Below are 13,696 nucleotides of genomic sequence, written 5' to 3' on the forward strand. Positions count from 1 at the left end.
CTGGCCAGTCGCCCTGAGGCTTGCTCTTTGTCTTGCCCTGGTGATTCTATTGGCAGCTTTTCTCTCAGCATCTCACAGGTTTGTGGCTGAGGAGTAAGTAGTCAGTTGGCCAAGAGCCCTCACTGTGCATTTGATAACTTTCCAGGTCTTATGGAAGTTACATTGAGATTAGTTTTTTTTTTGGGGGGGGGGCAGGGAGGGGGCGGCGGAGCGGATGGAGCTGGGAAGGCAGAAATAATCCAGAAAAAACATTACAGAGGGGGCAACAGCTAGCTCTTGTGAATCTGTAGGACTAGCCAATATGGTAGACATCAGACATATGGGTTAAGTTCTCTAGGATTTCCATGGCCTCCCCATTTTCTCAGTTAAAAATACATATGTAGATATTTAGGTAGATATAGTGAGGGAGTAGGTAACGATCTTAGTAGAGAGCTTATTTTCTTAATTGATTTGAGAACATCCTAACTTTTGGTTCTGGGTCTGAGGCTAACTATGGAGACACACGTCTTTTTTAGAGTCTTTGGTTGACTGTGTCCCTGTCTCCTGCCCATCTCATGCCAGGCAGAAGTATTGTTCCTGGTATAGCCTGGAAGCTGAGGAGAGAGGAGTCTAATTCTTATCACAGCCTATACCCTAGGAATAAGGTTGCCAGCTGTCGAACCAGGGGTTCTGGAGGTATCCTTTGGTGCTTTTTCTGGCTGGATTTTTGCTGGGTAAGAGGCAGGAAGAGGTAGCTATGTATTAGTAGCTCCTCTGCCCCAAACCTACCAGCTCTACTTTGGTCCTGGCCCTTCTCCTTCTCCATTCTGACGAGAGGCTAACTTTTGGAAAAAAGACGAAGGCTGCTGAATGTGCACACACCCAGGAGCAAAAGGGATTGAGGTTCAGGGTGTGGCCCTTTGTGGGGCCTGCTGCTCTGCCCAAGGCCCTTCCATAAAGTCTCACAGCCACTGGCCCAGCTTGAAAAGGGCGGCAGCCGCCTGTTTAGTGCTTCTGTTTTTATAAGCTAATGAGGGCAGTGTGTGAGCCACGGGCAATGATGCTGGGATATTAACTGTGACAGGAAGCTTGATCATAATTATCTTAACGAGGATAGGGTTAATTACAATGGAAACTTAAAAGTTCTCTCTGTTTGAATCCACTGGAGCTGAATGCATTGTGATGTTTTGTCATTTTGATATGACTTTGGAAAAGGCGCTGGGAGTCTCCAGGCAGCTACAGCGGTTCCTGGGGGAGCCCAGGCAGAGCCCTGTGTACGAGGTAACTGAGATAGTACCTGTGGGTGAGGTAATGAGCAGCTTTCCTGCTGGTGGAGCAGGAGGCAGGCAGCCTATGGTGTGCTTCAGTGGTGCTGATTAGATTTCTAGAGCAAACCACCTGCCACAGGTCCAACCGCACATAGATCCCGCTGCCTGCCCTTCGTGTCTCTTGACTGGGCAGACCTCTCTCTAACTGGCTGTGCTGAAGTAGTGGCTGAAGCCTTGCCCTTCCTTTCCAGCCTTGACCATGGCAGATAAGCCTGCCTCGCCTTCTCAGCTCACCCCTCAGACATCTGCTGCCACTGCCAACCAAGCTGGTGAGGAACCCCGAAATGACAGCTACCCCTTCCACCAGGGCTCATGGATCTGGGGTGCATTTTGCTGTCTGTACACAAGGTTATAGCAGAGAAATTACAATCTTGTCATCTTTTCCTCGTAGCTACTACAGCTGTCCCATTAAACAGCATAGATCTGTGTGGAACCTTAAAGCCCTTTTGCCTCGTCATTTTATTTAACAGCACATGTCTATTTGCAGGCGTCTTGTATATAGGAATATGAACTCAAAGATTGATTCAAATCATTTATTGACCCTACTCCTTCCAGGAAAAAACAGCAGCAGCAGCTACAACAACAAAAGTAAAATTATTAAAAAGGAAAAAATAAAACCATCGTCCAGGTGTTTGTTTATTGGTCTCCGCATGCCAGCCGAGCCCCAGAAATCCTGTCCTCTCGAGTTTTACTCTTCACTACGCTCTCTGCCTCCTGTCCTCAATCCCTCAGCTCTGAATTTAGCTGATTAAATCACCAAGTGCACACAACACTGATAACATGAAGACAGGGATTTATTAATTAGCAACTCCCCACGTAACATGGTTCTCTTTTAACTGAGCAGCTAATAACATTACATGGCAAAAGGAATCTCAGAACCAGACAGGTGACAGGGGATTAGAGCCTGAGCTTCCCAACTCCTCTGAAGTCTCAGCCTGGAAGCCAGTGTTGAGCTGTGCCCTGGAGCCCGCCTCTGAGAGAAAGGCGGTCTCTGTGGGCACTCCCTCTAGTGTTCCCTGCTTTGTCCCTTTTCATGCTATGTCATTTTGTTTTACGCCTCCCCTGAAGCACTCTTGGAAGGGAGCTTTCTTCTGCTTGCCAGTTGCCAACCATTTGCTGATTCTCATGATATGAGTATTATATTTGCATAACATAACTCGGGAACAATGTGTATTTGGATGCTGCCTCTGACCAGAGCCCAACTGATGTTTATGCACAAAGAACTTATTAGCCATCCATAAGGCGCCCTGATGGGAGGTGGCCTCAACTCCGTTTGTGGTAAACGGAGCCTAGTTCTGAAAAGCATTTTCAGATCATCACTCATTAACCCCCGTGGAGGAAGGAACTTCAAGAAAGGCTGAGGTCTCCCTGCAGAGGCAGGACTGACTGCACACCTTGTATGCCCCAGACGTCAGGGCTTCCAGGAAAATCGGTGAAAGAAAGGAGGATGAAAAAGAAACTAACATGTTAGTCTTCTTTCACTTATTCTGCATAAGATTCTATGAGCTGAAATCAGCACAGAACAAGGATGTTCTGATGGGCAACTGATGTTCCCAAATTCATACTGCAAGAAATGGTGGAGCTGAGGTAAAATTCCAGACCTCCCTGGCTGCATGTGTATAAGTTGTGGTTTCCTCCCTGAAATGTGAGGAAGAAGAGAAAGGAAGAAGAGAAACGAAGAGGAGGAAATGAAACATGATGACCCCACTGACCTTAACTCAAAATGTTTTTGGTATTGCTCTTCTGCTGTTTAGCAGGTAGTGTTGTTGTAGGAGGCACCGTCTGGGTGCTGGGCCCTGGGTCAGGCAGAAATGGGACATGCTGGTGGAGCTCTGGGCCCAGTGGAGTCTGGGGGTTTAACTACATGGCCTCCCCATTTTCTCAGTTAAAAATACATATGTAGATATTTAGGTAGATATAGTGAGGGAGTAGGTAACGATCTTAGTAGAGAGCTTATTTTCTTAATTGATTTGAGAACATCCTAACTTTTGGTTCTGGGTCTGAGGCTAACTATGGAGACACACGTCTTTTTTAGAGTCTTTGGTTGACTGTGTCCCTGTCTCCTGCCCATCTCATGCCAGGCAGAAGTATTGTTCCTGGTATAGCCTGGAAGCTGAGGAGAGAGGAGTCTAATTCTTATCACAGCCTATACCCTAGGAATAAGGTTGCCAGCTGTCGAACCAGGGGTTCTGGAGGTATCCTTTGGTGCTTTTTCTGGCTGGATTTTTGCTGGGTAAGAGGCAGGAAGAGGTAGCTATGTATTAGTAGCTCCTCTGCCCCAAACCTACCAGCTCTACTTTGGTCCTGGCCCTTCTCCTTCTCCATTCTGACGAGAGGCTAACTTTTGGAAAAAAGACGAAAGCTGCTGAATGTGCACACACCCAGGAGCAAAAGGGATTGAGGTTCAGGGTGTGGCCCTTTGTGGGGCCTGCTGCTCTGCCCAAGGCCCTTCCATAAAGTCTCACAGCCACTGGCCCAGCTTGAAAAGGGCGGCAGCCGCCTGTTTAGTGCTTCTGTTTTTATAAGCTAATGAGGGCAGTGTGTGAGCCACGGGCAATGATGCTGGGATATTAACTGTGACAGGAAGCTTGATCATAATTATCTTAACGAGGATAGGGTTAATTACAATGGAAACTTAAAAGTTCTCTCTGTTTGAATCCACTGGAGCTGAATGCATTGTGATGTTTTGTCATTTTGATATGACTTTGGAAAAGGCGCTGGGAGTCTCCAGGCAGCTACAGCGGTTCCTGGGGGAGCCCAGGCAGAGCCCTGTGTACGAGGTAACTGAGATAGTACCTGTGGGTGAGGTAATGAGCAGCTTTCCTGCTGGTGGAGCAGGAGGCAGGCAGCCTATGGTGTGCTTCAGTGGTGCTGATTAGATTTCTAGAGCAAACCACCTGCCACAGGTCCAACCGCACATAGATCCCGCTGCCTGCCCTTCGTGTCTCTTGACTGGGCAGACCTCTCTCTAACTGGCTGTGCTGAAGTAGTGGCTGAAGCCTTGCCCTTCCTTTCCAGCCTTGACCATGGCAGATAAGCCTGCCTCGCCTTCTCAGCTCACCCCTCAGACATCTGCTGCCACTGCCAACCAAGCTGGTGAGGAACCCCGAAATGACAGCTACCCCTTCCACCAGGGCTCATGGATCTGGGGTGCATTTTGCTGTCTGTACACAAGGTTATAGCAGAGAAATTACAATCTTGTCATCTTTTCCTCGTAGCTACTACAGCTGTCCCATTAAACAGCATAGATCTGTGTGGAACCTTAAAGCCCTTTTGCCTCGTCATTTTATTTAACAGCACATGTCTATTTGCAGGCGTCTTGTATATAGGAATATGAACTCAAAGATTGATTCAAATCATTTATTGACCCTACTCCTTCCAGGAAAAAACAGCAGCAGCAGCTACAACAACAAAAGTAAAATTATTAAAAAGGAAAAAATAAAACCATCGTCCAGGTGTTTGTTTATTGGTCTCCGCATGCCAGCCGAGCCCCAGAAATCCTGTCCTCTCGAGTTTTACTCTTCACTACGCTCTCTGCCTCCTGTCCTCAATCCCTCAGCTCTGAATTTAGCTGATTAAATCACCAAGTGCACACAACACTGATAACATGAAGACAGGGATTTATTAATTAGCAACTCCCCACGTAACATGGTTCTCTTTTAACTGAGCAGCTAATAACATTACATGGCAAAAGGAATCTCAGAACCAGACAGGTGACAGGGGATTAGAGCCTGAGCTTCCCAACTCCTCTGAAGTCTCAGCCTGGAAGCCAGTGTTGAGCTGTGCCCTGGAGCCCGCCTCTGAGAGAAAGGCGGTCTCTGTGGGCACTCCCTCTAGTGTTCCCTGCTTTGTCCCTTTTCATGCTATGTCATTTTGTTTTACGCCTCCCCTGAAGCACTCTTGGAAGGGAGCTTTCTTCTGCTTGCCAGTTGCCAACCATTTGCTGATTCTCATGATATGAGTATTATATTTGCATAACATAACTCGGGAACAATGTGTATTTGGATGCTGCCTCTGACCAGAGCCCAACTGATGTTTATGCACAAAGAACTTATTAGCCATCCATAAGGCGCCCTGATGGGAGGTGGCCTCAACTCCGTTTGTGGTAAACGGAGCCTAGTTCTGAAAAGCATTTTCAGATCATCACTCATTAACCCCCGTGGAGGAAGGAACTTCAAGAAAGGCTGAGGTCTCCCTGCAGAGGCAGGACTGACTGCACACCTTGTATGCCCCAGACGTCAGGGCTTCCAGGAAAATCGGTGAAAGAAAGGAGGATGAAAAAGAAACTAACATGTTAGTCTTCTTTCACTTATTCTGCATAAGATTCTATGAGCTGAAATCAGCACAGAACAAGGATGTTCTGATGGGCAACTGATGTTCCCAAATTCATACTGCAAGAAATGGTGGAGCTGAGGTAAAATTCCAGACCTCCCTGGCTGCATGTGTATAAGTTGTGGTTTCCTCCCTGAAATGTGAGGAAGAAGAGAAAGGAAGAAGAGAAACGAAGAGGAGGAAATGAAACATGATGACCCCACTGACCTTAACTCAAAATGTTTTTGGTATTGCTCTTCTGCTGTTTAGCAGGTAGTGTTGGTTGTAGGAGGCACCGTCTGGGTGCTGGGCCCTGGGTCAGGCAGAAATGGGACATGCTGGTGGAGCTCTGGGCCCAGTGGAGTCTGGGGGTTTAACTACTTATTCCCAATGCATATTATACCTCCCAAGTATTGACTCTCTATTTTGGAGTCCTCTTGGCAGTGGCCCCACAAGGGAGATATGGATGGCTCGAGAAAGCTCTGGTGCTGAAGTTCACACTCACGCCAGATGTGCAGGTTTTGCACATGCAAGCAGGGGTGTGTGTGTGTGTGTGTGTGTGTGTGTGTGTGTATAATATACAAGCTATCAATAATGAATAAATAGTGTAGACAACGACTCCCTGATTCGTCACATTTTGTCGAATAGCCAGGAGATCCCATGCGAGTCCTCCCTCTGGTCGACGTCGTAGCTCAGCTGTCAGCCTGTGCAAGCTCAGCACGGCTCTTGGGTCTGGCAGGTGAACGAGCTGGGAGTACATGTGTCTGTTTAAGTCCCTCCACCCGGCAGCTTTCTTTAATTAACGTCTGTGTGTGCCAGGGCAGGCACATGCGCACAACTGCCCCTCACCGCCTCCAGCCCCCAACGCCTCCAGCCCCCAACGCGACTGAGCCCATATTGAGTTAAACTTTTGGGGAAGTGTGTAAAAAAGGCTGTTTTTCCTTTTCTGATACTTTTTTTTTTCCTTTTTTTCCCTGAGCCGGGTACCTAATTCTTTCAGATGCCTGTTTATTTACTGCCTCGACATCTACATTGCTGCACTCAACACTTCTTTCAAAAATAAAGTGAGAAATCCACTTTCCATAAATTAAAACAGTAACTTATCCCAGGAGCATTGAAACAAATTCCTCCAACTGCTTCCCTACCCCTGTCTCCCCAAGCTCCCGTCCCAAACAAAAACAAAAACAAAAATAAAGAAAAAGAAACAGTCCTCTCAGACTGGAGTGATTATGTGCTTCTGCAGTTGCCCTGCTGTTGGGGGCAGCCACAGGGACACTGGGCAGAAGCAAATTAAGTGATTAGTAAAGAAGGAAAAAAGTGGGGGAAAAAAAAAAAAGTCAAAGGCCGTGAATGGAGAGAAGAGAAGCCTTCCTTGCTGTTTCCTACAACTGTGCAGAGGAGAACCGCTAAGAAATGATACTTGAAGTTATATTTATTATTGTAAGAGGGGTATGATATTTCTGGGCAGGAATGATGGATGACAACTTAAATTTGTGTCCAGGGAATGAAGGTGAACTGTGACAGAGTTATTTATCTTGGGAATGGAGGTTAGGGTCAGCCTAGGCTGGGTGCCTGAAGGCACAAGACATTGACAAATTTATCCTGCAGGCCGTATCTGAAGCCCTTTGTTTTGGATCCTGGCTACTCACTAAGTGACCCTCATCCTTCATGTTGGCAATGCGTGAAGGATGCGGTGAGTGCCAGCGGCCCCTTCTCCCCCGCCGCCCCCGCCCCGGCTCCCGCTACTAATTCTTGTCATTCACTTTGCTGACAGGCACCAAGCCCAAACTATTCCCAGTCCTGAAAGGGAAGGTTAAAATATTTATTTCGGCTCATAATGGCCTCCCTGATTTAGTGCAGGATCATTTTTCCTGTTGCCTTTGTCATTGCAGGTCACTGGAAGGACTGAGCGCGTTCGGGAGCCTGGAGGAACTCATCTTGGACAACAATCTGCTCGGGAACGACCTCGCGTTGCCAGGGTTACCCAGGCTCCATACCTTAACCCTCAACAAGAACCAAATATCCTTGGCTCTGCCCACTGCCCTCACTCCCCGCCCAGCCCCGCAGTGGTCCCCTCATGCTTGCCAGCTCCCCTCCCTTGTCCCACACAAATACCTGCGAAATGTCAAATGAGTTTTATGTGTCAGCTAAATTAAAGTATGTGAAATACAGTCCATGGGCAGACAAAGCGTTCTGTCTTCTGGCACTCGGGACACTTCAGAGTAATTTATTATAGGTCATTCATAAATGAAATGCACCATTATATCTTCCTGTTGCTCCATTTTAGTGTAGAGATCTAAGTTATGGCTGTGAAGAAATCTTTTTAATAGATAAAAATAGAGAAAGAAAATAATGTCACTGCTGCCAAGAAGGCTAAGCTGGGTACTATTTGCTTGGGCTTGTGTGGGAGGGCGACCTCTGGTGGGAAGTAGCGGGTAATGCGGCTAAACAGACGGCCTTCACGGAGGTTTCTGGAAGCCTCTGCTGCAGGCTTGGGGAACAGTTCTGGTGAGGAGATGGGAGAGACTAAGGTGCATGGTAAGTGTGAAACCCAGGCCTGGCTCTGCTTTTCATGGTGTTTACGGTAGAAGAGTGATGGGATGGTCTCTTAAGTCCGTGAGGACCTAGCCAGCCTGGGATATGACTAAGAGGGGCTAATTAATTGCTCTGGATTCTATAGTGAGGCCGAGAGTGGAATCAGAACCTTTCTGCAGCATATAGCACATAGTTCTTCCATATTAGAGTTGTGGATCTTCATGCCATCATAATGCCAGCTGGGCAAGGCAGGGAGCTCTTTCAGTATTGTTAACTCATGTATCCTTCACATCTAGAACAGTGCCTGGCACAGAATTGAGGTTCAATAAATGTGGGATGAATCATTATCGGCTGTTCTTTACTGAGCGAGCATTCCTATGGATCAGGCATATGCTGAATAACTTTAAGTGGATTATTTTTCATTCTTATCATTCCCTGTGAGAAGGGTGTAGTCACTCCTTTCACCTAGATGGGTAAGAGGTAAAGTATAGGCCTACAGCCAGAGAGTTAACAAGATCCTAGGTCCTGAATTCAATTTCAACTGTGGCTGTATCCTAAGTTTTTTTCTGTTCTACCGTATTGCTTCAGACTTGAAATCCAATCATCTTGTTTATTGATGGAACTTTTGAGACCTGGAGTGGTTTAATCACTTGTTCACGATCACATGGAAAGTTAGAAACAGAAAAGTGATCAGAGCATTTTCCCCAAGAGTATGTTATAAAACCAGATACATATGTTAAGTTTAACATTTATGCATATGTAAGCATTTAAGAATGATTTGCAAAATCATTTATTAGCTGCTGTTTATACTTCAAGACATAAGTTTATATTTTATTGTATAAAATATGCTATTTATGATTATTATTAATTGGCCTTTAATCGAAGTAGAAGGAAAGGCCTATAAGTACACATCAGTCTTTATAATAATGAAATGTTGATGGATTTTTCTCTCCCTTATCCTTTGGTCAGCTGAGTTTCCTAGTCATTGTTTAAAAAATTGTTAGAGTCAACGTGTCTTATGGCTTCCTTGACTGTCTTAGGTGATCATTTGGACAATACTCTTAAATCAGTCAAGAACAGAAGAATTATTAAACTAGAAATTGTATGATATGATTCCTCCCTTGGGTCACAGTGCTCATATCCTGTGTCCCTCATTGCTGTAGAGTATTAGAGTTCTTGGACATGTGTTCATGAGTCAATTTAATCATGTCTAGCTGTGCGGCCTTGGACAAGTCATCTCCCAAGAGCCTGTTTCTCATTTTTAAAGGAAAAAGTTGGACTAGATAATGGTTTTATCCTCAGTATTGCTGTCACCAGAACTTAGCGGGCCTCTTGGCTCTACAGTGCGGAGAAATTGTCTTTGGTTGAGTCTTTTCTCTGTTCCATGCCTTAACTTCTCCTATCAGTAGCAGTGATGCTGAGGGAGTAATGATAATGGCCTGGGAGGGACTGAAGCAGAAGGCAATGTGCAACTGTCAAGCTGGCCAGTTCTGTCACTGTGCTGTTGTATGGTACTTCATTATTAGCTGGTACAAAAGGTAATAGTTGGCTCTCTCAGGATGTAGCATGACTTCTTTCTCCTCTGGGCTATTAATATGATCGTGAAGATTGGCTTACTTTCTTTCCCCTTATACTTAACCCAGAAATCATAGAATGGAGAGCAGATAAAAGCAGCATTAATTTATATGTTGTCTTTTTAGCCTAATATTCTTTGACTCTACTTTTTCAGGTAACCGACTCTCCTAACCTACTTGTGAAAATACCCCAGGCTCTCCAGCGGTTACTGGGTTCCATATTGCTATTGCTACTCCAGGAAATGCTTAGATTTGAGCTCTATTATTTAGCTTTCATGCATAATAATTAGCCCCAAAAGTCAGTGGCTTAAAAAGATGTATTTGTTTGCAATACTATGGGTCAGCTCTTTGGGCAGGGCTCAGCTGGCAGTTCTGCTATCTTGCCTTAGGTCACTCATGCAGCCAGTTATCTGGAGGCTCAGCTGGGGCTAGAAGGTCTAAGATGGCTTCGCTCATATGTTTGGAGTTGGAGCTGGTTGTTGGCTGAACTAAATGTCTCTCACTGGCTAGCACAGGCCTCTCTTGGGATCCAAGAGCAAAGCCCCAATGTACAAGTACTTTTCAAGCCCTCCTGACATGTGACATTGCTGTCTTATGGCCAAAGCAAGTCATAGACCAAATGTAGAACAAATGTGAGAGGGGACTATATGAGGTGTGAATATACAGAAGAATGACTCATTTCAATAACAATCTAACACACAGGCCTCGGTATTTTGTCTCAAGATTTTACTTCATATTTATGATAAAAGGAAACCTAGAATCAACCGTTGACCTTCAGAAAGGGTAAATATGAACTCTTATAAATCGAATCTTGTTTTAAACATATTAGGAAGCTTGCTGTCAGATGGGGTTCCATCTCAGTTCTTTTTTGAAGTTTGTTTTGTTTTTAACTTTTTGTTTTTTTTTGGCATAGGTAGAATGGTTATTCATCACGCCACACACACATTTTATCTACTCTGCAAATCTAGAGTTTTCCAATTGAGTTTGACCCAGTTAAATATGTTCGTACGATGCTCTATGTTATGGACCTGAGAACTTGGATTGTGGGTTCTTTTATCTTTCAGCAGGAGGCACTATCACATAGTGGTTAAGAACAACAGGCTTTGAAGCCAGACTTATTGGGCTTGTGCCTGGCTCTATCATTTACTGTGTAACTTGGACAAGTTATTTAACCTCTCTGTGTTTTGGTTTCCTCTGCAAGATGGGGACAATAATAGTACCCGTCCCATAGGTTGTTGTGAGAGTTACTCTAAAAATCTCACATATATTAAGTTATAGTAACATAGAAAGTTCTATATAAGGGTTAGCGTTATTGCTATTATTATTATCCTGGGGCATCATGTGAACTTATTTGATCTCATATTGACCACATTATAACCAAGTCCAGAGTATAGATTAGAGTACTTCTTTGACTTGTATAATTTAATGTGATATCATTCTGTGAGTTGGGTACGATTGGGAACAATTATTTTTATGAAAAAACGGGGAGAGTATGAACTTTTCAAAGTCACAGATAGTCTGTGATGGAGCTCAGTCTAAAACCCAGGTGTGCTTATTTCCAGCCCCAGACTCAAGCCCAAAGCGGGGAGGGCAATCACTGCACGAGAAAAGAAACTAAGATGCTGTCAGCGTCCTGTGCCTGGGCCCACAAGGCCCTGCTTTCAGCTGCAGAGAAAGCTCATGAAAGGCATTCCAAAGCCCAAACCCAGCATCTGGCAAATTTCTTCCCAGTTCATCACTGCCTCACTTCCTGGCTGCACACCTCGTACTTGACCTTCCATGTTTGTTCTATCAGTTCTTTGTTCCATGTTCGCTCAGCCCTCAGCTTTGGTATCCTACTGGTATGGCTAAAGCCTGGTCTTTCCAGGTTACCTCTTTATCTCTTGGGTCACAGCTTATCTCACACTTCTTCCTTTGGTTCATTTAGACTGGCCTGGAGGTGATGGGCCATGTATACCATGAGCATGTATATATTATCCTTGGCTCTTCCCCAGTAGAAGTGTGTACTTGGTTACGGTCTCAGTCATATCACATCTGAATACCCAGTCTCAAATAAGGGAATGACTGAGATGTCATGAAAGTATAGATATTTATCCTTTGCACAATCAAACAATTCTCGTCCATTTTCCCCTTTAGGGATGAGTGGGGGAAGGGTGATAAGCTGACTTCATTTTAAATCACAGTTCATTTCTTCATCTTCTGTCTCCCTGTATGCTTTAATATATGTGTGCAGAGATAGTATGAATTATAACGCCAACAGGAAGACATGTAATACAGCTGGGCTGTGGTAAGGGGACAAGTGTGCTGAGTCAAAAAGCTGGACTAGGGGTCTCAGTTTCTTTATCTATAAATTGGGTAATATACATTTCAGAGTATTTTTTGAAAGATTAAATGGCAATTTATATATATATATATGTATACATATATGTTTAACACACACATATATGGGTGTTAAATTTATATATGTGTATACATATGTGTGTGTGTGTGTGTGTGTGTGTGTGTGTGTGTGTGTGTGTGTGTATATATATATATATATACATACATACATATATATATACACATACATATATATATAAATTTAACACCCGGAGACTTTACAATTTCTTGGTACATTTTACTGTTAGCCAAAGACTCGATGCTTGACAAGAATAAGCCCAAATTGGAAATAACTGAGTTACAGAGCACGGCTGCCTGACAGTACCTTATGGTCTCCCACAAAAGCATATAAGAATTTTCATTTTTTAGTATTTAAGATTCTCCTTTTGTGTTAGGAAATGGCAAGTCATGTGTCCCTGGAAATGTCATTTCTTAGGTTCTAGGTTTGAATATAGACACCATCATTTATATCAGTGTGACCTTTGACCCCAGTTTCCTTAACTGTTATTTGGATGTGATAATATTTCTGACGTGTGTGCAAATCAAAATGAGGTAATATGTCATGTGGACTGTTCAGTTAGCATTCAAAAATTGGATATTAGGATAAGCTCTGATTGAAATCTTCCCAGTGGTTATAGATGCTGCCCTTTGACCTGGAGCTGTGCACAGAGGGAGGGTACGTGCCCATTCTCACCGTGGACCTGTGCAACTGGCCATGACACCAGGAGACTCATGCTCCAAACTTTCAAGACAAGGTGTTTCTTTGATCTTGGGCCCAGCAGAAAATCTCCTTTGGCAAGCCTAGCCATGACAGCTGGGCTCTGCAATGGCAACTTTCTGTAGACAACACTGAAAAAATTCTAAACGGCAAGTACTCTAGAGAAGTCTTGATGAAGGAAACCAGGTGTGTGCCGAGAATCCAGCTGGAGAGAATTGAAGCTGTGCCAGATAGCTTTAAATAAAAAAAAGAAAAATGGAAAAAGGAAAGACAAAAACAAACCCTTAGGAGAATCCAGGCCAGTGTCTCCACTGTGATGGCCTTGGTTGGCCAGAGACCCCAAGTTCCCTCCTCTGATCGCCTCTGGTTAATTTTCTATGCAAGTTGACAAAAAAGATTGTGACAAGTTCTGTTTCAGAGCTCACAATTAGGCAAGACAAGGCTGTGCTCGTCCTTGCTGACCCAGGAGACCGAGAAACCAATTAAAACTCTTTCTCGCATTTCATCCTCCAGTGGTGGTATCAACATAATGATTAAGTTCTGGTCCAGAGAGTCCACGAAGTAGGGGCTAGTGATTCCTGCCTGGTGTGGATTTGGGGGAGACCACCCGGCTCAGCTTAATTGATCATTTAGCAGGTAGTTGAAAGGCTTAGGAAGATGGAATAGCTTCTGCCACAATACCCTACATGAGGCAGACTACAAGGCTACAGAAATCCAGAATTCCTTGGATTCATTGACACAGGATATCTGAAGCTTCTTGAAGCCTGCAGACCCTTTGCCCAAGAAATGATCAAGACATTCGAATGAATCCACATCTCCATGGCCTTCTGCTCAGGGGCAGATGGAGATTTTGTGGAATGTGAAACTGACAT

At 44.5% G+C, this 13,696-nt stretch overlaps 1 protein-coding gene across 2 annotated transcripts in view; it reads left to right on the forward strand.

Moving 5' to 3' along the window:
* LRMDA (leucine rich melanocyte differentiation associated) overlaps nucleotides 1-13,696 on the forward strand; it is a 999,992-nt gene that overhangs the window by 552,171 nt on the left and 434,125 nt on the right. For both annotated transcript variants that reach the window (XM_023527874.1, XM_011355312.2), the window contains one exon: nucleotides 7,511-7,637. In XM_023527874.1, coding sequence (XP_023383642.1) covers nucleotides 7,511-7,637 — 127 coding nt within the window. The remainder of the gene's footprint in view (nucleotides 1-7,510; nucleotides 7,638-13,696) is intronic.

This window comes from Pteropus vampyrus, unplaced genomic scaffold (genome assembly GCF_000151845.1).
Source record: "Pteropus vampyrus isolate Shadow unplaced genomic scaffold, Pvam_2.0 Scaffold20, whole genome shotgun sequence".
Classification (NCBI taxonomy): Eukaryota; Metazoa; Chordata; class Mammalia; order Chiroptera; family Pteropodidae; genus Pteropus; species Pteropus vampyrus.